The 24,607-nt window shown below is 47.5% G+C and overlaps 1 protein-coding gene across 1 annotated transcript; it reads right to left on the bottom strand.

Moving 5' to 3' along the window:
- Positions 1-6,404: 6,404 nt before the first annotated feature.
- Ywhah (tyrosine 3-monooxygenase/tryptophan 5-monooxygenase activation protein eta) lies at positions 6,405-22,803 on the bottom strand. Its single transcript, XM_090320532.1, has 2 exons — positions 22,509-22,803; positions 6,405-7,853 (listed from the first exon to the last, which is right to left on the bottom strand). Exons 1-2 carry the CDS (start codon positions 22,593-22,595, stop codon positions 7,200-7,202), a joined length of 741 nt encoding a protein of 246 aa, XP_090176658.1. The 5' UTR covers positions 22,596-22,803; the 3' UTR covers positions 6,405-7,199.
- Positions 22,804-24,607: the final 1,804 nt, after the last annotated feature.

Genomic DNA, 24,607 nt, shown 5'->3' with positions numbered 1-24,607 from the left:
GTGGCTGGTGTTGAACAGGGAGGGCAAAGGCACACAGCTGGGAGTGTTTGCCCCTCTTCCTCCACCCATCTTCGCTCGTCCCCTGTCAGTGGGTGGGTCTGCTCCAGAGCCTAGGTCCTACCTAGTGAACCACTGGCCTCCAAGCCATCCACCCAAATGGCTTCCAAGGACCCTACGAAAAATCGTTGGAATTTGAGTTGATTGTATAACTGCGCCCAGAATTACACCTCCTCAACTCTCCACTCCAGCTCTTCCTGGGCCTTAGCCCTGAAGACAAACTCACCTGCTTTCCTGATGGTGTCTGGAACGAGTTGAAGACCCATGCATCACTAGATGGCAGCAGATGCCTGAGAAAGGGGTACTCAAAGGTCGCACGCCCCTCTCAAAGGGGGAAAGGCCAGTAACGATGAAACTATATTCCCTATTAATTTCTCTATGAGACTCTGTAAACAGACACATTAAGAAACTCCGTGTGTGTGTGTGTGTGTGTGTGTGTGTGTGTGTGTGTGTCTTACAGGACCTAATCTTTATGCCTTATCCACTTGTATTTGTGGGTGTGCTAGCCCTGGAGTTTGAACTCAGGGGCCCAAACTGTCACTCAGGGTTTCTGCTTATTGGCTGGAGTTCTTGAGCCATGACTCCAGTCCAGCATTTTGCTGGTGGAAATAGTATCTTACAGACTTCCTCTCCCTACCCTCCCCCTCCATCCCCTACCATACACACACACACACACACACACACACACACACACACACACACACACACACACAAACTGGCTTCAAACTATGCTCTTCTAAATAGCTAGCCTTCTGAATAGCTAGGATTAGAGGAGCGAGCCACCCGTGCACAGTGCCCCTTGCCCATACTTTTATGATGAGATTAAATGAGAGGGGCATAAGCTTGCCGTGGTCCTCCAGTGCAGAATGCAATTGCTGAATGGGAGTGACTTTTAGAATTAAGATGGGAGGGCAAAAAGTATGTGGGTGGCACATGGGTCTGTGGGATGGGGGTGGGAAAGGCAGGGTAGAGAGACATGTGAACCAGCTGGCTGGTGCAGGAGAAGCCTCCTCTTCACCAGCTGCCAGCCAGGGAAAGAGCAGGATTGTCACCCTCATACCCAGTCCTGTGTCAGGACTGGAGAAGTAGATGAGCCTGGTCTACTTGAGAAAGGCCTGATGTCCCTAAAGATATCACAGCCCTATGTCCAGGCCTATCAATCAATGACCATGGTTTTGCTACAGCCCCCAATTAGGCCCCATAAAGCACAAACACTTGAGGCTTCAAAATGAGTGGATAGGACCAGACACTGGTGGTTCCCACTTAACAATCCTAGCAACTCAGAGGGCTGAGATCTAAGGATCACAGTTCCAAGTCAACCTGGATAGGCAAGTCCATATGAGACTCATCTCCAGTTAACCACTGAAAAATCAGAAGTGGAGCTAGGGTTCAAAATGGTAGAACATTAGCCTTGAGCAAAAAAGCTCAGGAACAGTGCCTAGGACCTGAGTTCAAACCCCATGACTGACAAAAAAGAGAAAGAGTGGGGAAAAAAGAGTGGAAGGATGGGGAAGGAAGGAAGAGAGTACATAAGCCCAGCTTCTTAAATGTTACCTCCAGACAACTTCAGCTTACTGCAAGACCTATCCACAACCTTCCTTATTTGAGAGAAAAGTCTTGTCACTCCCCCTCATCCAGATTTTCAGCAAATCCTGCTAGTGCTGCTTCCCAGCTACAGCCACCAAGCCTCTCCATTTCAAGATTCTCTCCAAGTCTCCGTCATCCAAGCCACCTCCTGGACAAACCCTGGCTGCTGTCCTGTGGCTTTTTGGTGGGGGGAGGGGGGCTTTGTATGGGTTAGTTGGAAATAAAGAGTCTTGTGGACTTTCCTGCCTGGGTTGGCTTTGAACTTCCATCCTCAGATCTCAGCCTCCCGAGGAATAAAGTTCAAAGCCCTGCCTCCATAGCTTTGCAAGACCTTCACGCTGCCATCAAACCCTTTTCATCTAGAATTCTACTCCCTCTGACTCCTCACCTGTCTCCATCCCTTCATTGTTTCAGTTTTTTGTTTGTTTGTCTTTGGGGGTTTTGTGCCCATCCTGGGACTTGAACTTAGGGTTTCAGCTCTGTTCCTGAGCTTTTTTTGCTCAAAGCTGGCACTCTACTGCACTTGAATCATAGCCATAGCTCTACTTTTTGCATTTTCTGAGTAGTTTGATTAGAGAGAAGAGTCTCGTGGACCTTTCTGCCTGGGCTGGCTTTGAACTGCAATCTTCATAGTTCAGCCTCCTTAGGAACTAGAATTATAGGTGAGACCCACTGGTGCCCAGCTTCTATCCCATTGTTGATACCCCTCTGCCAATAGTCTCATCTCCAGTCCTCCTTACCTTTTAGTAACCTTCCCTCCACCAGAAGGGCTTTGAGACCTTTCTGTACAAGCTCTTTCTGGAACATTTTGTTAGACATGTTTCTGGAATTAGGTGCCTTTCCATTTGGACACTGCAATCAGTCAATACACAGCATACACGGTGACTGTGATAAATAACTGTGGGATTATGTGCGCTCACTCTCTCTCTCTCTCTCTCTCTCTCTCTCTCTCTCTCTCTCTCTCTCTCTCTCACACACACACACACACACACACACACACACACACACACACACACACACACACAGAGTGAACCCCATCCTTTAGTCTAGGACCTTGGCTGGTTTTACCCACTATGGTATCCCCAAAAGACACACAGAAAGAGCTGAATTGCTGCTTATCAGATGAGCTGTAGATAAGTACCCCAATGGACAACACGTGTGACCAGCCTAGTCCCTGACCAGGAGAAGGGGTGAGCCACTGGGGAGAGGTTCTGCTCTTTATCAACCCCATACTGATTCTAGCACACAGGAACCAATCTTGTTCCTGAGACAAAAGGAGAAAATGTATCTTCTTATTCCTGGGATGTTTTTCTTCTTTTAATATTTTTCCCAACCCCCAGAAATACATGAATTCTGTTTTCCTGTTTCAGGGCAGAAATGTCCTATTGGAGGGTTGCTCTGGTGATCAAATGATGTCACTGCCCTGGAAACAGTTGCCTAGGAGATGAATGATGTCACTTCCAGGAGATGGTTCCCATAGTAATCATCTTAGAGCAACTGGAGTGGCCAGGAAAGGAAGGGGAGGGGAGGATGGATGCAAAAAAGACACATGCAAAGAGAGGAAGGAAAAGGTGGGGAGGGGGAAGAAGGGGAAGGCCAGGAAAGCTGGGTGCCAGTGGCTTGTACCTATAATCTCAGCTACTCAGGAGGCTGAGATCTGAAGATCAAGGTTCAAAGCCAGCCCAGGCACAAAAGGACCTGAGACTCTTTTCTCCAATTAACTCCCTAAAAAATGGGAAATGGGGGGCTTGGCTCAAGGGTAAGGCAGTAGCCTAGAGCTGAAGAGCTCAGGGGCAATGCCCAGGCCCAGGGGTAGGGTGGTAGCCTTGAGCTGAAGAGCTCAGGGACAGTGACCAGGTCTTGTTCAAGCCCCATGACACCCCCCCATCAAAAAAAAAAAAGCCAGGAAGAGGGTAAGATCCAACTAATCACAGAGAAACTAATAAAACATTTCAGAAATCAAGTTCCCAGAGGCCAACTAAAGCAGTAAGTTTTGTTTTGTTATTTATTTATTTTGGTCCAAAACCAAGACTTGAACTAGGTATTAGGTACCTGCTACTTTTGAGCCATACTCCAACCTCCAGTAAGCTCATTTTGATGGAGAGTACTCAAAGGCTAGAATTGGCTCAAAGATACACAGCCAGTTTATAAATAATCCTAGAGCCAAGCCTCTGCTTTCTCCCATGATTCATCTGTAGACTTGGATGGGACAGTGAAAGGTTTCTCATCATTTTTGTCTATATGTCCATGTGTGCCAGTATTAGGTACTCTACTGACAGTCTACCACTTGAGCTGTAGCGCCTGTTGGCTTTTTGCTGATTAATTGGAGATAAGTCTTATTGATTTTCCTGCCAAGACTGGCTTCCAACCATGAGCCTTAGATCTCAGCCTCCTGAAAAGCTAGAATTGCATGTGGGAGTCATCAGTGTCCTTTCTGTGTTTTTTGATTAAATTCTGGCTTCTATTCAATCAGTTCATGAATTCAACCAATTCTTGCTGTAACTTCGAAGTGGAAGCTGACTGACATTTCCAGTGACCTCATTCTCTTTCCATATATTTCTACCACTGAAGTGTAAGACCAGAGAACAGAGCTCATGTGTGTGTCAGTGTACCAGCTATCACAGCATGCATCACACAGTAGCAATTCCAGAGGGAGGGAGGGAGGCTGGGAGGGAGGGAGGGGGGAGGGAGGGAGGAAGAGAGAGAGAGGAATATACCGGAGCTTCAACTCAGGATCTCATGGTTTAGCTTCTTTCTTCTTTCTTATCTGAAACAGGGACTCAAATGCCATATCTGATACTTTCAACTCATTAGCTAGCACTGTACCACCTGAGCCATGCCTCCAAACCTCTTGCTTGGGCTTTTGTTTAAGACTGCAGTGGCACTCTATTTCTTGAGCCATAGCCCTAGTTCCAGCCTTTTGCTGGTTCATTGGAAATTGGTTCATTGTAAATAGTCTCATAGAGTTTTCTGCCTAGACTGGTTTCAAACTACTATCTTCAGATCTCTGCCTAGGATCACAAGCATGAGCCACTGGTGCCCTGCTTCCGTGTGATTCTTAAAGAAGTGAAGAGTGTGATGGACGCCGTTGGGTGGTACATGCACTGTAATGGGCCACTGTAAAGGGGCAGGGAAGAGGAAGTGTCTCCTGACATCTGGATAGGAATAAGGGCTCAAACAAAACCAAGACAGCAGGCTGAACACATGAAATACAGGTAAGAGAGGGATTTCAACCAGTGGCACCCTTTCCATCCTTGGAATGACAGTTCACTCTAACCTTGGACACCAGGTATCTCTCTGGGATCCAAGGCTTATGAGAATGAAAAGCATTAAGGTCGCTCTGCAAACTGTGCCTGGGGTGGGAGTAGAACAGTGCAGAGCCAGACTGGCTGAAGCCAATGGTGCTAAGGTTTAGAGAACTTGGGCTGGTGAGATCTGCCTTATCTCCTCTTCCCTCTGAACTGCTGGGAGTTTGTCAGGCCTTGCTGTTGTTACTCTATAGGTATGGCTATATGAGAGCAAGAAGGATCAAGGTCTTACAGTCCTACACAGACAAGCTCAGCTGTCCCCAGCTGTGGCCAGAGAAAAGTTCATTTCTCTTTGAACCTTACAATTGGCACTATGGTCTAGTTCACAAGATTAGTGATTAGGATGGAACCCAGGGTCTCGCACACAAGCCAGGAAAGACCTCTCCTACTGAGCTACACCCCCAGCCCTTGAACTTGAAAATGTATGCCACCTGGTGGTAGTGGCTTGTGCCTGCAGTCCTGCCTACCCAGGAAGCTGAGATCTGAGGATAGAGGTTCAAAGCCAGCCCAAGGGGGAAAGTCTATGAGCCGCATCTCCAATTAACCACAAAAAGGCTAGAAGTGGAGATGTGGCTCAAGTGGTAGAGCACCAGCCTCAAACATACAAGCTAAATGGACAATATCCAGGCTCTGAGTTCAAGCCCCAATACTAGCAAAAAAAGAAATAAATAAAAAGAGCAATAAGACTTGTTAAAATTAAGGATAGGAGTAATAGAGGAGGTAAGATTGACTGGAATACATTGTAAACAAGTGGAAATACAGCAACAAATTCTATCTCCCTATTTAACAAAAACATCTTTTTTTTTTTTTTAACTTGGCCTGGGCACTGTCCCTGAGCTCTTCCTCTTCTGCTCAAGGCCATCATCCCACCCTTGGGCCAAGCCCCACTTCCTATTTTCTAGAGGTTAATTGGAGATAAGAGTCTCAGGTTCTTTCGTGCCCAGGCTGGCTTTGAACCTTGATCCTCAGATCTCAGCCTTCTGAGTAGCTAGGCTTACAAGCATGAGCCACGGCACCCAGCTTACAATAAATCTTTTTGTGTTGTTGCTTTGTGTGTGTGTGCCAGGACTGCTCAGCTCAAACTCAGGGCCTCACACTTGCCTCTGTTTTTCTTTCATTCATGACTGCTCTATGTAGTGGAGGGACACCTCCACTAAATAATTTTTTAAGTGCATGTAAAGCCCCGCTTGAGTGACTAGCCCATGCAAGTCAGTAAATGTCCTTTCCCCTCTTGGGACAGTTTCTGTGCTCCAGAACGACAGGGAAGATGATGCACTTTGGACATGAACTTGACAATGAATTCTGTCCATCTTTAGTCCCATGGAGTTACAGCACCATCCTCGCCAAGTGAAAACATGAGACCTTGATTACTGACACCAAAAAAAAAAAAAAAAGCAATAACAACACAGCCCTGTGGGAAAGGAAAAAACTCAAAGCAAGACACAGAAGAGATATCCCCAAAGCAGCATTTATTTACCCTTGGAATTCCAAAACATTTATTTGAGAAGTCTGGCATTTCATAATCACCCATCTTGATTGACACGGGCTGACACGCGTGGTGCGCTCAGGATACACAGGGACAATAGCCAAAGAGTTACAAAAAATAAATCCATGATTCTTAAACAATCGCAACCAAAGGAAAAAAAAAGTTACACATATCAAAACTTTAGATGCATTGCATTGAAAAGAAGGGTTTGTGCATTTCATAATTTAAAGAGGCAAAACAAGGCGCTACTGAAACCTCACATTAAACAGTTTATTATAAAGCTGATGGATAGGAGCAAGTTGTCTCTCTGGATCAGCTTCCCTTAACAGTTTTCCGTAAGCTGAAGAAAGACGCGGGAGGGTTGAATTCATTTTTGCATGCACAAGATGTCTAACCAAACACTATCGGTTTGTTTTCACTATTAACCTTCTGGGTCGGCTAATTCTTTCGAAACTTGATTACTTCTGCCTGCACTTGCCATCGATCAATCGACAGGCATGGGAAATGCCTCCTTCAGAACACACGCCTCTGCACAATTCAAAAAAGGGAGCTCCTGTGGGCTCAAAGCCACCATCAGTCCAGCAATGCCCAAGGTTTATCTGAAGCTGCTTCCCGAGGGACAGGAGAGCAGATCTGAGTAGCTGTGCTCCAATACAGATAGGTTTAGCACTAGATTATTTCGTGATTGTGGTAAAGACGGGTTGGTGATGATGGGCTGGTGGGGAGTCGGGGAAGGGTCAGGGAAGGGACCAGAAGGGTCTTCAGTTGCCTTCTCCTGCTTCTTCATCCTGCTGATCGCTCGTCCAGAGGGTCAGGTTGTCTCGCAGTAGCTGCATGATGAGAGTGGAGTCCTTATAGGAATCCTCATTTAATGTGTCCAGCTCAGCTATGGCGTCATCAAAGGCTTGTTTGGCTAGGAGGCAGGCCTGCTCGGGCGCATTCTGGATCTCATAGTAGAAGACAGAGAAGTTGAGGGCCAGGCCCAGCCGGATGGGGTGCGTAGGTTGCATATGCGCTTTGCTGATCTCGAAGGCTTCCTTGTAAGCCGCTTCGGAAGCTTCCACCACACTGTTTTTCTTCTCCCCAGAAGCCACCTCGGCCAGGTAGCGATAGTAATCACCCTTCATTTTCAGGTAAAACACCTTGCTCTCGTACTGGAAATCGTTGCAGTTCTTGATGAGGAACTTGTCCAGCAGAGCCAGGACATCATTGCAAACCGTCTCCAGCTCCTTCTCAATCTTCTCCCGGTATGCTTTCACTTTCTCCAATTTCTTTTCATTTCCATCGGCCATGGTCTTCTGCTCAATGCTGCTAATGACTCGCCAAGAAGATCGCCTGGCCCCAACCACGTTCTTGTAGGCCACTGAGAGGAGATTTCGATCTTCATTGGAGAGAGGTTCATTCAGCTCAGTCACCTGCAAAAGCCCAAGATAGAAACATTGAGAGCCGAATCTGGAAATGCACGAATCCTCCAACACAACCGATGACCCTTCTCAAGAGCAGGAGTCTGAACAAGCCACACTGAGGAACGAAAAGCACTAAAGGGCTAAAAATCAGTGAAGAGAACTGGAAGCGGGTAGCTCAGAGCTGTCATCCTAACGACTCAGAAGACCAAGATCTGAGGATGGAGGTTGGAATCTAGGCCAAGCAGGAAAGTCTATGCGACTCTTACCCCCAATTACTAACAAATAGCCAAAAGTGAAGGTGGAGCTCCAGTGGTAGAGTGGTAGAGTGCCAGCCTTGAGCAAAAAAAGCTAAGCTAGAGTGTAAAGACCTAAGTTCAAGCCCCAGTACTAGAAAACACTCAAAAGAAGTACAGCCGTGGGTCCTATCTGAAGGAAGGCTTATAGTCTGGAACTGCAAAGTGACAGGGCCTTCAGAAATGTCTAGTTTGAGTCTTGTGTAAGATGTTGCTTTCATCTTGGAAGAGGAATAAAGATCATCACAGAAAGGCTGTAAAGGTCATGCTAAGGAAAACCACCAAACTCCACGCATTGTGGTTAGCTCTTCCTCCCTGCCATGCCCCTTGCCCTCCCCCACCAGAAAGGAACAAGGCATTGGTAAATGCCCGCAGCCTCTGCTGAAAGGAAGCAAAGCTACCTAGCAGCCACCTTTCTTCTGTTCAACCTGACAGGAACTGGAATGGCCCTGGAATATGGAATCCTTACCCCAGGAGGCTGCCCTCATGCCAGGCTCTCCTCTCTGCTCACATACACACTAGTTCCTGACACACACAACCCCAAGATCCGTCCCTACCAGGGGCAACCTTCTCCTGGAGTTTGAAGTCCACGCTGCCTTCAAATCCAGTCAGAGACCTGTAAGACCGCCCACCTCCACCCCAGTTTTCCTAGAGGAAGTGCCTTTTAAATATATACACGCACAAAGGCCAGGAGGCCTGGGTTCCATTCCTCCATACCACATACACAGAAAAGTGTAAAAGTGATGCTATGGCTCAAGTGGTAAAAATGTGTGGATATGTCTATATATGTGTATATACATATACATATACATATACATATATATATATATATATATATATACACACACATATAGAAACATACCCACACATACTCACACTTGTTTTTGTTTTTGATTTTGTTTTTATTGTCAAGGTAATGTATAGAGGGGTTACAGTTACATTCATCAGATAGTAGGTGCATTACTCCTCACACACTGATACCCCTTCTCATATTTTTTTTTTTTTTGCCAGTCCTGGGCTTGAGCTCAGGGCCTGAGCACTGTTCTTGGACTTTCTCAAGGCTAGAACTCTACCACTTGAGCCTCAGCACCACTTCCAGCTTTTTTCTATGTATGTGGTACCGAGGAATCGAACCCGGGTCTTCGTGCATGCTAGGCCACACTCCCGGCCCACCCCTTCTCATGTTTTAGTCTCCATTTCTCTCCCTTCACTCCCTCCCTCACATTTGTTCAAAGAAAAACACAGAGGCTTTGCTAATAATTCTCTCTCTCTCTCTCTCTCTCTCTCTCTCTCTCTCTCTCTCTCTCTCTCTCTCTCTCTCTCTCTTCTCTCTCTTCTTTTCCAATTCTGGGGCTTGACCTCAGGGCCTGGGCACTGAATATGAGATCCTTTGTTTCAAGGACCACAGTGCACTTGAGCCACAGTGCCACTTCTAGCCTTTTTTGTTTATATGGTACCGAGGAATCAAACCCAGGGCTTCGTGCATGCTAGGCCAGCTCTCTACCACTAAGGCCCAACTTTTTGTTGTTCTGGAGCATTCCACTTGCTCCGCTAGTTTACTGGGCTGTGTCCTACCAATGCCTCAGTCAACTTTTTGCTGTTTTTGTTTCATTTTTTTTCTTGTTATTTAAGAGACAGAGTCTGGCAAATTTCTCTGCTTGGCCTGGCTTTGAACCATGGTCCCCATGATCTCAATTTCCTAAATAGCTACATTAATGGACCCGAGACATCAGGGCCTGGCGATAATTAAAAGAAGCAATTCTTGGGGTGCTTGGCTCCTGCAAAATGACTCACTTTTCTAGAACAATATTCAATAAAACATAGAAGGAGCCAGGAGTTTGGCCTAGAGGTAGAGTGCCTGCCTAGCATGCATGGAGACCTGGGTTCGAATCCCTGGTACCACATACAAAAATAAAGCCAGAAGTGGTTCTGTGGCTTAAGTAGTAGAGTTCTAGGCTGAGAAAGTCCAAGAATAGTGCTCAAGCTCTGAGCTTAAGCTCCAAGACTGGGAAAAAAACAAAAAACAAAAACTGAAGAACTCTTTAGTTCTCACAGTAATTACAACTGGCGAAGGCATTTGACTTTACAAACGATATTCACATGGGAGCCATAGCATAGCTCGCCCTGTGCCCAAAACTGCTTCTGATAGATGGTTATGAAGCTACACACACCAAATGAAATACAACACCAAATGAAATGAATGAATATCTGAAGAACAATCACATACACTGCTTATAGATGGGGCAACATAATTCCTAAAACCTAAGACATCAACAAGTTTAGTCTAACTGTGTGACTGCAAACAATAACTTTTGGAGATATCAAAAGCAAGGAAGGGGCCAGGAGTCTGGCCTAATGATAGAGTGTTTGCGTAGCATGCACAAGACACAGGTTCGATTCCTTGCTACCACATACGTAGAAAAAAGCCAGAAGTGGTGCTGTGGCTCAAGGGGTAGAGCTCTAGCCTTGGGAAAGTCCAAGGACTGTGCTCAGGCCCTAAGTACAAGCCCCAAGACTGGCAAAAAAAAAAGAGGGGGGGGCGATGTGGCTTAGTAGTAGAGTGCTTGCCTACCTTGCATGAAGCCCTGCGTTCAATTCCTCAGTACCACATACACAAAAAAGGTCAGAATGGCACTGTGGTTCAAGTGGTAAAGTGCTAGCCTTGAGCAAATGAAGCTCAGGGATAATGCCCAGGTCCTGAGTTCAAGTCCCAGGTTTAGCAAAAAAAAAAAAAATCAAAGGAAGCTGGGTGACGGTGGCTCATATCTGCATCCCAGCTGCTCAGGAGGCTGAGATCTGAGGATCTGGGTTCAAAGCCAGCCCACAAAGGAAAGTCCATGAGATTCTTATCTCCAATAAACTTCAGAAAAATCTTGAAGTAGAAGTGTGGCTCAAAGTGGTAGAGTACTAGCTAGCTTTAAGCAAGAGAGCTCAGAGATCGCACCCCAGCCCTAAGTTCAAACCCATGACCAACCAAAAAAAAAAAAAAAAAGGAGGCTGGGCACCAGTGTTTTACACTTGTAACCCCCAGCTATTCAAGAGCCCGAGATTTGAGGATGCTGGTTCAAAGCCAGCCCAGAAGACAAACCAAAGAGAATCATAGCTACAATTAATCATCAAAAAATCTAAAGTGGAAGTATGGCTCAAGTGGCAGAGTGCTTGGAGAGAGAAAACTAAGCAAGAGCAAGAGACCTGGAGATCAAGCTCTAGTACTGGCACTGAAGAAAAAATAAATAAATAAAAGAGGCAGAAGCCAAGCCACAGTGGCCCATGCCTGTAAATCTCAGCTTCCCTGGAGGCTGAATGAGGCACATAAAAGGTTCAAGGCCAGCCTAGTTCATAGAGACAATCCATGTCTCTTTAAAAACAAACAAACAAAAAACTGGACGCCCATGGCTCATACCTATAACGCCTGCCATTCAGGAGGCTAAGGTCTGAGAACCAAGGTTTATTTTGAAGCCAGCCCAGGTAGGAAAGTCCGAGAGACTCTTATCTTCAATTAGCCACCAAAAAGCTGAAAGTGTGGCTGTGGCTCAAGTGGTAGAGCACTAGCCTTAAACAGAATAAGCAAAGGGACAGTGTCTAGACCCAGCATTCAAGTTCAAGTCTAGTATTGGCACCCAAAAAAAAAGGGTGGGGCGTTGAGACATGATGTATGTGAGCCTCAGGAATTCATGTAATGATATTTCTTCTTCCTCTGAATAAACTGCCAAAAAGGGTTATTGGCAGTGCTGAGGACGGCACCTTCACAGAGAAAATCATTGACGAGGGGTATTGGTGTTTATGTAACAATCGTCTGGCTGCCTGCCTGTCTGAATGAATCAGCACCAGCGTCAGCTGAGAGTGACTAACGTAGCTAAGCCACAGCCTAACTAGGAAATAACTGGGGACATTCAGACATAGGGTTTGTAACATTCCTAAACCAGAATTCAGTTAAGAAAAGGAAACTTATAGAATGTGGTGAGTTGAGCCAGGCGCGGTGGCTCACGCCTGTAATCCTAACTGCTCAGGAGGCTGAGATCTGAGGATCTCGGTTCAAAGCCATCCCAGGCACTAAAGTTCAAAGTCCTTGAGACTCTTATCTCCAATTAATCACCAGAAAAGGGGAAGTAGGGCTGTGGCTCAAGGGGTAGGGCCATATCCTTGAGCTGAAATGCTCAGGGACAACACCCAGGCCCAGAGTTCAATCCCCATAACCCCTGCCCCCCAAAAAAGTGGTTAGGTGACCAAGTAAACAACAACTACAAAAAAAACTAAGTCCCCCCATCCTCCAAATACAGCTTTTTTAAAGATGGTCCATTTTAAAAGATTTGCAGCTAGTCTTTTTTTTTTTTTTTGCTGGTATGGAGCTTGAACTCAGCGTGTTATGCTCCTGCTTAGCTTTACTGGATAACAGCTGGTGCTTTACCACTTGAGCCACATCTCATTTCCCAGCTTTTTGGTGGTGAGATAACTTTCACAAATTTCTATAGCTCTGAACCAGGATCTCAGATCTTGGCCTGCTCAGTTGCTTGAATTACAGGCATGAGTTACCAGCACCCTGCTTCCCATCTCACTTAATCCTACCCACTCCATCCTTCCTGAAAACCTTAAGTGGAATGACAAGCCATTTAAAAAGGGACCCGTCTACGTTTAAGAAGTGGACTCACAGTTGAGCATGGTGGCTCATGCCTGTAATCCAGCTAATCAGAAGGCTGAGATCTGAGGATCACAGTTCAAAGCCAGCAGGCACTAAAGAGCGTGAGACTTTTTTTTTTTTTTTGGTGGGTCATGGGGCTTGAACTCGGCGCGGTCCCTGAGCTGAGCTCTTCAGCTCAAGGCTACCTCCCTAACCCTGGGCCTGGGCATTGTCTCTGAGCTCTGCAACTCAAGGCTAATGCCCCACCCTTGAGCCAGGCCCCACTTCCCATTTTCTAGAGGTTAACTGGAAATGAGTCTCAGGTTCTTTAATGCCGGGCTGGCTTAGAACCTTGATCCTGATATCAGCCTCCTGAGTAGCTAGGATTACAGGCGTGAGCCACGTGCCCGCTTGTGAGACTCTATCTCCAATTAATCACTAAAAAACAGGATGTGCAGCTGTGGCTCAAATGGTAGGGCAGTAGCCTTGAGCTAAAGAGTTCAAGGACAGCACCCAGGACCAGAGTTCAAGCCCCATGACACACCAACAAAAAGAAAGAATCGATGTCTTCGCCACCTGGACTAGACCAACTCTCAACCTTAAGGGACTAGCTACAACCCATTTTCTCTGCTCTAGACTCCCCAGCGTTACAAAAAGTCACAAAGTACCCAGCCTGCCGCTAATTCATTCCTCTTCCTAGGACACCATTTGCTTACTCAAAACTCCCTGAGGGCCTCCTCCCACTATTCATAAGGCAATACACTATGTGTGGTGAGTAAAAAAAGAGATTAGTTGCCAAAAATAGAACAGTTACTATTTAGGAAAATGGAATTCTTCATCTGGGAGACAGCCAACATCGAAAGTAATACTGAGCAAACAAAAAAGCCACTTGAGCTGCCACCAGACTGTCCTGTCCATGAGGTATAATACCACTATTCTAACCAGCCATCCACCTTTCGGAGACAAATACCCAGCCACCGTCCCCTTCCACCAGGTGGCCGCACCCACCCGCCACCCCTAGGCTTCCTTCCAATGCACATCTGCAACACAGCGCAATCCTCACCATCCGATTAATATAACGGCTTCTACAGCAGAATGCTTCCAGAGCAAGCAGGGAGAGTTTTGCCAACTCACTGCCCAGAATGTGAGGCCAAGTCACTCCCTGAAGGATACCATGGGTCCATGTGCCTTGCTTTTGATATCAAAGAGCACTGTCACAGAGATTGGCAGGTATTAAACACAATCACACCTGAATGTTGTATGCAACTGTCCCCAGAGGCACCAGGACTGGCAGCTTCAGAGGCCAAGGCAAAGGCTGACATCCACCACTGCAAATGGAAATGTCACAAGAGGGAGAGGGCCTCCCCAGGCTGGCTAGGGGGCCCTAGGGGGCCGCCTGCTTCTAGGGTTTGGAGATTGAAGTTTTGGAATCCATAGGTTTGCAACTTAATTCTTAACAGGGAGGCAAATTCAACCAACATTTAACTTCGGCTAAAAACTACTTCTAGCCTTCAAGAGAACAAGCAGATCTGTGAGTTTTACTTTTACATTAGTCTAATATAGCTGACATGAGTGGTATATTCAGCTTTTAATCAAACTTGGCAGAAGGCTTCCACCAAGTAAATTGTATGAAAATAGCTGGGCCTGTAATCCTAGATACTCAGAAGAGATGAGGATCATGGTTCAAAGCCAGTCCAGGAAGGAAAGTCTGTGATACTCATCTCCAATCAACCAACAAAAAAACAAATATGGAGCTGTGGCTCAAGCGGTAGAACACTAGCCTTGAGTGAAAATGCTATGGGATAATGCCCAGGCTCTGAGTTCAAGTCCCAGAAAAGGCTCAGGCAATGAGATTATGCACACAAAATTGTAGCCACCATTTTCTGAGTGCCTAAAAAGTGATCGATTTCATTAGTGTATCAAAAGTCACAGAGAGGCCAGGAGTGTGGCCTCGTGGTAGAGTGCTTGAAAGCCCTGGGTTCAATTCCTTGGTACCTCATACAAAAAGCCAGAAATGGTGCTATGGCTCAAGTGATAGGGAACTGGCCCTGAAAAATCCCAGGACAGTGCCCAGGCTCTTGAGTTGAAGCCCCAGGTCTGGCAAATTATATATAGTCACACAGAAAACACCTAGGGATATCCTCTCCCAAGCCAAGAGAAAGTGTGATAATAGCCTACCACTAATATAAAACCCAAAAAGATACAGATAACCCATTTGGGGTTTCTGTAAGGATATGATTAATGTGGTTCCTAACTGTGAAACCAAAATGCGGATGGAGGTCACAATTGCCACTTTGGGGAATAAAGCCACTTGAAATATCTTCCTTTTTGTGTATTGGACTCAACACAGGACTTAGAGTGCACCCAGGAAGCCATGGTCCTGAGTTACAAAAGCAATCCAGGGCCCCATCTTTCCTTAGTCTACATATGACAGAGAGGCAGTCACATTTCCAATGACCACATGAAGAAGGCTCCCCAGTTTTCATCTATTTCAAATAGTACCACTGTGACTTTAAGATTTCATGCTAACCACAGTTATAATCAGATTCATCCTTAGGTCCACGCAGTGGCTCATGCCTATAATCCTAGCTACTCAGGAGGCTGAGATCTAGGATCAAGGATACAAAGCCAGCCAGGGATGATGGGTTTGAGACTCAGCTCCAGTTAACCATCAAAAAACCTGGAGATGGAGCTATGGCTCAAAAAAAGCACCAGCCTTGAGGGGGAAAAAAGGCCAAGTAAGAGCACAAAACCCTGGGTTCAAATCCCAGTACACACACAATCCTTAATGTCTTCCACATTGATGTTTCTCCCTGGGCCACTCAGTGACACTCTTACACCCAGCACCTGCTCCTTTCCCGTTCCTATCCCACAGCTGTTGGAGAAAGAGTCTTTGCCAGTGGCTGGGGTCAAAGGCCTCTTCCTCTTGGACTCTTGTTTCCTGCACTTAATTGTCTCATGTCCTCCGTTACCTCGTGTTACCCTAAATGGTACATTCCTTAACCTGCCAACACCCAAGTACAAGTGACTTAGGGCAGTTGAAGACATAACTGAATTCTACCCACCCCTCACTACCCCTGGAAACGCCACTTCCTTTTCAGTCATTTGTCTACATAATAGATTTTGATCCTCCTTCTCAGAGGATGATTTATCAGAGATTATGGATTATGTAAAATCACTTGATAAAGATCTTCTATGTTTCTTCGTCAATTATAATCCACGTAAGCTACTATCAAAGCCTGATGATACTTTTATTAAACCTCCCCCCTACCTCTCTCTCTCTCTCTCTCTCTCTCTCTCTGCTGGTACTAGGAACTGAACTCAGGGCCTCATGCTCTGGCTCAGCTTTTTCACTCAAGACTAGTACTCTACCATTTGAGCCATAGCTCCATCTCTGGCTTTCTGATGGTTACCTGTTGCTAAGAGTCTCTCAAATTTGTCTGTCGTGACTGGTTGCAAACCGCAATGCTTAGATCTCAGCCTCCTGAGTAGCTAGGATTACAGGCATGAGCCACCAGTGAGTGTTTTGCTAGAATATGGGTAAGGCAGAAAAGTGTAGTTCTCCAACATCATTGTGTGTGGATACTCATGATTTTTCTTACCGACATTCTCCAGGTGACGCTAACACATTTAAGAATACCAGTCATCATAGGCAGGTAACAGCACAGCATTTACATTATAAAGGAAATAGAAACATGCTAATAAGGCTGAAAAATGGACTCTTTTTTAATATCAGTATCACAATGTATTATTCCTTAAGGGCCTAAGGCCAAGAGGACCAAGTTTCAAGGTCAGAATAATGACAACACATCACCCCCAGCCCAGGTGCCCTGTTCCACGTTCACTGGCATCCACTTACCTGCCTTTCCTTTGCCCTGAAAAAAACTCAGGGAGAATTCACTCTTCCTGACGGCTCTAGTTAATGTTTTTTATATTAATAAAAATGAGGCCTAGGGCCGGGAGTTTGGCCTAATGGTAGAGTGCTTGCCTAGCATGGTTCGACTCCTCGGTACCATATACATAGAAAAAAAGCTAGAAGTGGTGCAGTGGCTCAAGTGGTAGAGCACTAGTCTTGAGGAAAGCCCAAGAACAGTGCCCAGGCCCTGAGTTCAAGCCACAGGACAGGCAATAAAAAAAAAAAAAGAGGCCTAGATAGCCCCACTAACCTTCATTAAGAATTTAATCTTGCTGGGTACAGTGGCTCATGCCTGTAATCCAAGCTATTCAGAAGGCTGAGATCTGAGGATCAAGGTTCAAAGCTGTCTTGTGAACTTATGTCCATGAGATTCTTATCTCCAATTAACCACTAGAAAACTAGAAGTGGCGCTGTGGCTCCTGGGGTAGGGCGGTAGCCTTGGGTGAGTGCTACCCTTGACAAAGCCCAAGCACAGTGCCCAGGCCCTGAGTTCTAGCCCCAGGACTGGCAAAAGGAAGAATTTAATCTCCGTGGTGGAGTGCTTGCCTAGTACACTCAAGAACTAGTTTCAGCCAGGTACCAGTAGCTCACGCCTGTATTCCTAGCTACTCAGGAGGCTGAGATCTGAGCATCGAGGTTCCAAAGCCAGCCCTCGCATGAAAATCCCTGAGTCTCTTATCTCCAATAAACCACCAGGAAACCAGAAGTGGTGCTGTGGCTTAAGTGGTAGAGTGCTAGCACTGAGCTGAAGAACTCAGAAACAATGCCCAGGGAGGGAAACGGGGACAAAAACATGAGAAGTATAGAAGTAATGCACCCACGACCTAACTAATGTAACTGTAACCCTTCTATACATTACCCCTACAATTAAAAATAAAGAAAAGAAATAGAAAAAAGAAACAATGTTCAGGCCAGAGTCCAAGCCCCAGGACAAAAAAAAAAAAAAAACAACCTACATTTGATCCCTAGCACCACAAAAATGAATAAATAAAATAATGTACTGCTGGGCAGGCATGGTGGCTCACACCTGTAATCCTAGCTACTCAGGAGGCTGAGATCCGAGGACCAAGGTTCAAAGCCAGCCTGGGCACAAAAGGACCTGAGAATCTGCAATTATCCTCTAGAAAACGAGAAGTAGGGCTTGGCTCAAGGGTAGGGCAGTAGACTTGAGCTCAAGAGCTCAGGGACAGGGCCCAGGCCCAGATTTCAACCCCCCCCCCCAAAAAAAAAAGAATGTAATCTAGGGCTAAGTGTAGTAGTTCATGCCTGTAATCCTGTGATGGCAGCTACCTGAGAAGCGGAGATCAGGGCAGTAGTTCAACATCAGCGAGACCCCATCTCAACAAACTCTCTGGGTGTGGTAGCAAGCACTTGTTATCCCAGGTATAAGGAAAGCACAAACAGGAAGAACCAAGGTTCAGCAGGGCAAAAACAAGACCCTACAGTGAAAAGAACTACAATAGAAAGGGTAGGGCTGCGAGTATGGCCTAGCGGTAAATGCTTGCTTAGCATGCATAAAGACCCAGGTTCAATTTCTCAGTACCACATACAGAGAAAAAGCCGGAAGTGGTACTGTGACTCCAGTGGTAGAGCTCTAGCCTTGAGAAAGCCCAGGCCCTGAGTTCAAGCCCCAGGACTGGAAAAATATATAATGTTGAGGGCATGGTTGAAGTAGTAGAGTACCTACCTAGCAAGCTCAGCTCAGAGTTCAAAACCCTACTAATGCAAAAAAGAAAGAAAGTAAGAAAGAAAAATAAGGGACCAGGAGCGTAGCCTAGTGGTAGAGTGCTCACCTAGCATACACAAAGATCTGGGTTCGATCCTCGGGACCACATACACAGAATAAGAAAGCTGGAAATGGTGTTGTGGCTCAAGTGGCAGAGTCCTAGCCTTGAGCAAAAAGTATCCAAAGACAGTTCACAGGCCCTGGGTTTGAGCTCCCAGACCGGGAAAGAAAGAAAAAGAAAGAAAGGAAAGAAGGAAGGAAGGAAGGAAGGAACGAAGGAAGGAAGGAACGAAGGAAGGGAAGATAGATAGATCTAGATACCATTTTAATGGGTAAAAAAAAACTTCATTTATCAATAATATACTTCATTAACTTAGATAATAAATTATTTAGGGCACTGGGGCACAGGTCATTGACAGAACAGTTACTTATAGCAATGTTCAAGGCCCTACGTTTGATTCCTGGCACTAAAAAATACGCAATTAAAATTTTTTTTTTTTTTAAATGAGCAAGGTGGGTTGGGATTTAGCTTAGTAAACGAGCACTTGTCTAGCAAGAGCAAGGCCTGGAGTTCAGTCCTCAGCTCTGGAAAAAAGGGTGAACCAGGTACCAGTGGCTCATGCCTATACTCAGGAGGACTAACATGCATGAAGGCCTGAGTTTAGATTCCTTGGAAAAAGCCAGAAGTGGTGCCGTGGCTCAAGTGGCAGAGCTCTAGCCTTGAGAAAGCCAAAGGGCAGTGCTCAAGCCCTGAGTTCAAGATCAGCACAAAAGTAAATAAAAGATGAAACATTTGCCAGGCATGGTGGTACATACCTATAATCCCAGCATTCAGAGAGCACAGGCAGGATCTCAAATTCCTTCTGGGAATCCCTCTTGTCTGGCCTGGGCTACACATCCCTACCTCCAAAAGAATTTTCTTTTTAATTTGATTTAAGAAACTATCATAGTGTTTTCTAAAAATATCACTTTTAGTAGGAGTTGAGAAATAGTTTGTCACAATTCTAATGGCACAGTATTTAAATAGAGTATTAAATACTGAGTGGTTTTCCCAAGCATTTCTGATATTATAAATTTCTAATGTACTGATGGATCCTTCAGTTCGTAACATGTTGCCTTAATGACTCAGAGAAAAGCTTTGCTCAAACCTATTTTTGAAGACCAGAAAGTCACTTTTTTTCTTCCTGTTCTCAATAAATTTGGAGAATATCTGTCCATCCTTTCATTTCCCATCTCAAGTAGTGTCAGGTTTCTAATGGCTCCAGACTTCCTTACCCTCAATTCACCTTCCATTAAGCCCTGTCTCTTTTTATCTTGGCGTATTTGTTCACCAACAAACTTAAAACCCAAAGCCTGGACACCGTCCTTTGGCTTTTTAGCTCAAGATTGGTGAACTACCACTTGAGCCACAGCTCTATTTTTGACTTTTTGTTGGTCAGAGAGAAGAGTCACAAAAGACTTTCCTGCCAAGGTTGGCTTTGAACCTTGATCCTCAGATCTGTCTCCTGACTAGCTAGAATGAGTAGCATGGGCTAACAGCACTCAGCCATCCCTTCTTCCTTTATTCCCCAAAGGGCTCAGGACTCCGCAACCTTCAAACTCCATTCACAGGGTCAACAAGGGCCTTAGCAAAATGCCCAAAGGCAACTTCCACTTGGATAATCCCAGAACCTAGTTACTAGGCTCAAGAGGCTCCCTTAACTGACTTACGTGACTAGAGTCAGTTCTGTTTCTGTAAAAGTCACAAAATGATATGTATCCCAAATTCATGTTTTTTAAAAAAGGGCTCAACATGAGGCCGGGAGTTTGGCCTAGTGGTAGAGTGCTTGCCTAGCATGCACAAAGACCCAGTTCGATTCCTTGGTACCACATACATAGAAAAAAGCTGGAAGTGGTGCTGAGGCTCAAGTGGTAGAGCTCTAGCCTTGAGAAAAATCCAAGGACAGTGCTCAGACCCTGAGCTCAGGACTGGCAAAAAAAAAAAAAAGGGCTCAACCTTTCTTAAAAGTGCAGACCCCAAACCCAGACTGACCCCTGATTTAAATGAAAAATTCTCTATATAAACCCACATCTGCATGCCAGAATGCTGAACACAGAATCACTAAATGGACCTGGGCGTTGCCACCCACTTAGATAAATAACAAGGGAACCAAAGGAAAGATAACTAAATAAGTATCTTTCTTACCTGGATAATTTCAATATGGGCTTCTACTCTATGTGTCATATACTATTTACACCATATCCTTAAAAGAAATTTTTTCAGGGCTGGAAGCATGGCCTAGTGGTAGAGTGCTCACCTAGCATGCATGAAGCCCTGGGTTGATTTCCTGGAATCACATACACAGAAAAATCCAGAAGTGGTGCTGTGGCTCAAGAGGCAGAGTGCTCAAGCCTTGAACAAAAAAGTGTCCACAGACGGTTCCTAGCCTAGGCCCTGTGTTTAAGCCCCAGGACTAGCAGGGTGGGGGGGGGAGAAAGGGAAAATAATTTTTTTTCAAATTAATCTAAAATATTAGGGATCATCTGGGTTTGCAGATTTGAGGTGTTTTTTGTTTGTTTGTTTTGCAGGTTCTGTAGCCAGAACTCAGGGCTGGGCACAGTCCTTGAGCTTTTGTGCTTCAGGCTACTGTTCTACCATTTCCAGCTTTTTAGTAGATAACTAGAGATAAGACTCTCAGACTTTCCGGCTAGAGCTGGCTTGAAACCTCAATCCTCAAATCTCAGACTTCTAAGCAGCAAGAATTGCAGGCAGGTTTTCTTTTTCCCCCCTCCCTTTCATCTCCTTTAAGAGATGGCCACCCTTAGATGAGATGAGCTACATAATATTGAAGTTTGTTACAAATGGCCTACGAATTAAAATGCAGATTTCTGTGTATCACACAAACACTTTCCCCATTCCTTCCCCACTTCCTCCGGGGAATTTCTACATCTTCTGGAGGTCTCCAGTGGAGTCCCGGGTGAGGGGAGGGGATCGGCCCAGGCTGTGTCAGGAGATTGTACTCAGGATGATGGCCGCGGTTGTAGTGACCTTGACACTGAGAAAAGTTAAGAGTCATTTAGAAAAAGCCTAAGATAACAGGCAGAGATGGGCGGCCGGAGGGGGGGAGGGGAGAGGGGAGGGGTAGTAGATGGTAACCATATCTCCAAGTCTCCCGAAATGCAGGTGGTGCCTTGGGGGGGAGGCGGGTGGTGTCTAGTGCTGGCTGGTATTTGATTAGGGTGTGGCTGGGCTCCCCGACTCCCCACCGGAAGTCAAGCTGCAGAATCCATCTAGGAGGGGCCGGGGAGTGCAAAGGCACTCCCCGTGTCACCTCTCCTTTTAACCTCCAGGCAGACACCCCCCCCCCCGCATCCATCCTGAAGGATCCCCCCCCCAACACACACACACACACCCTCTCCTCCCCAGCCCTCGTTATTAATGCCAAGACTGCAGAAAAGTGTGGGGGGGGGAGGATTGTCTTTGCACATAAGGTCAGACCAGGGGTGCGGGACGGTGGGGTGGGGTGCGGAGAGCACGATGTGGAGCCAGTAGAGAGCAAGAGATGCGAATTACACAGTTTCCAGGTAGAGGCCGGGAAGAAGAGGAAAAAAAAAAAACAAAACAAAAAAAGCAGGAGAGAGACAGGGCGCCGCTCACCAGGCGATTCTTTATTACAAGTTGGTGCAGGGTGGGAAGGAGATGCGGGGTGAACCCCACCCACCGCACCCCTGCGCAGGTCCCGGAGCACGATCGAGAAGCAGGAACCTGGCTCCCTCGTGTTTCCTCGGGAACCCACCCCCCGCTCCTCCCCGGGGTCATCCCCTTCCCCGCAGAACTGCATCCGTGACCTCGAACCCGCCCCCTCCCCCCTCCACGAAGTGCAGCCCCCCCGCCCCACACCCTGGCTGGATCCGGGCCTCCGGAAATGGCGGGGCGACCCAGCTGGGCGCGGGAAGCACGGGGCTGCGCAGGGTGGCCGCGCCCAGCTGGGTCCTCCGCGGGCCCCCGTGGGGTGGGGGGGGGAGGACACCGCCCCGCCACCGCATCTCCCCTCTTCCCTCTGCAGCCGGGCTCCCCCCCCCCGCCCCGCTCCCGGCCGCCCGGGGTCGTCCCCGGAGCAGCCTCTCTCACCGCCTTCATGGCGGAGGCCATGTCATCGTAGCGCTCCGCCTGCTCGGCCAGCCGCGCCCGCTGCAGCAGCTGCTCTCGGTCCCCCATGTCGTCGTCCGCTCAGCCTGGCCCGGCGCTCGGCAGTCCTGCGATCCCGGATCCCGGCTCCGATCCCGGCTCGCGGTCGCTCCCGGGGCTCCGCGGAGGCAAGGCCGCGCACGCGCACTGGCTCGCAGGCTGGCCCGGGCTGCAGGCTGCGCCGCTCGCGCCCTTCTCGCTGGCTCGCCCGGCGCGCAGTGGCTCGCGCCGCGGATGCCGCGCGGGGAGGACAGGCGAGCGAGGGTGGGGGCGGGGAGGGGCGCGGGAGGGGGAGGGAGGGAGGGAGGGCCGGAGTGGACGACGCCTGCGCGGTCGGAGAGGCCCCGCTGGGCGGCGGGGAGCGGCGGCCGTTGGCTGGGGGGGGAAGGGCGGGCCCACCCTAACGGTCTATTTCAAGGTGACGTCACCTACTATAAATAGCTGCCGCCGCCCCGCGCTGGGGAGCCGCGCATGCGCCCTGCCGTTACTGCAGTTTTACCGCCGCAGAGGTGGAGGTGGGAAGAGAGGAAGCGCCGGTAGGCGGGGGCCTGGAGGGGCGGGGGTGATGGCGGCTCTGCCCTGGCTCTATGCATTGTCACGACCCCACCCTGAAAAGTCGCCACTGGATCCACGTTAGAGTTGGGACTGGAAAAAGCTCCCCGAGAGCAGCCCCTGGCCCGCGGGCACGCAGAGGCGGGGTGACCGGGCCCGGCCCCGCGTCCTGCCGGCCAGCCCCGCGGATCTGCACCGCAGGGCCACACCCTGCACCCCTGCACCGCGGCCAGGGGCAGGATTGCATCCGGTCCTTGGGGGGTCCAGCCCCCCTACACACACACACACACACACACACACACACACACACACACACACACACACACACACGGGCTCCCATTTCTTCAAAGCGGGGGGGGGGGGGGCGGGGGAGGATGTAAAGTGAGGTAACTGATTCGCTCCAGGTTATAACATCCTGGGAGTGGAGTGGAGGGGGATCTGACTTCACATTCAGACTGGATTTCCTGGGATCACAAAAAGAAGGGATGTGAAAGGTGGCTCTGGTCCTGGCATTCCGTGGGAGCATTCCTGGGCCCGGCAAATCCCTGACCAATACATGGCAAGGGCAGACTGGAGAAGGGGCTTTGGAGCAACCTTCCCAATGCACAGCCCAGCTTCTAAATAACTAAAATACAAAGAGAGGCTGGGCCCCTATGGCTCCACACCTGTAGTCCTAACTATTTAGGAGGCTGAGACCTGAGGATCAAAGTGTGAAGGCAACCGAGGCAGGAAAGTCCATGAGTCTTTAAAAGCCAGAAATAGAGTGGTAGTATGCTAGCCTTGAGTAAAAGACAGACAGACAGAAAGGTGCAGGGAAGCTGAACCTTGAAGAAAAACCACCAGGGAAATAAACATCAGGAAAGGAAACTGGGACTAGGAGTGTGGCCTAGTGGTAGAGTGCTTACCTAGCATGCATGAAACCCTGGATTTGATTCCTCACTACCACATACACAGAAAAAGCCAGAAGTTGCAGAGGCTCAGGTAGTAGAGTGCTGGCTTTGAGCAAAAGAAGCTCAGGGACAGACAGTGCCCAGGCTCTGAATTCAAGCCCAAGGACTGGCAAAAAAAAAAAAATTAAAAAGGAGAGGCCGGGAGTTTGGCCTACTGGTAAAGTGCTTGCCTAGCATGCACGAAGACCCGGGTTCAATTCCTAGGTACCACAGACATAGAAAAAAGCCGGAAATGGTGCTGAGGCTCAAGTGGTAGAGCTTCTAGCCTTGGGAAAGTGCAAGGACAGCGCTCAGGCCCTGAGCTCAAGCCAGGACTATCAAAAAAATTTAAAAGGAAAATAGAGTACTTTAAACTTCAGGTCCCAGTATTGGTAGGGGGACTCAGCAAAGGCGACAGATTTCTTCCACTGCCATGTTATTCTTCTTCTTCTTCTTTTTTTTTTTTTTTTTTTTTTTTTTTTTGCCAGTCCTAGGGACTGAACTCAGGGCCTGAACACTGTTCCCCCAAAGCCATGTTCTTAGATTTCCCTTACTCCTGAA

The sequence above is a fragment of the Megascapheus bottae genome, chromosome 28 (assembly GCF_031878675.1).
Source record: "Megascapheus bottae isolate mThoBot1 chromosome 28, mThoBot2.hap1, whole genome shotgun sequence".
NCBI classification, from domain to species: domain Eukaryota; kingdom Metazoa; phylum Chordata; class Mammalia; order Rodentia; family Geomyidae; genus Megascapheus; species Megascapheus bottae.
Note: the sequence above shows the minus strand (reverse complement) of the source record. Positions and strands in the feature narration are given on the sequence as shown.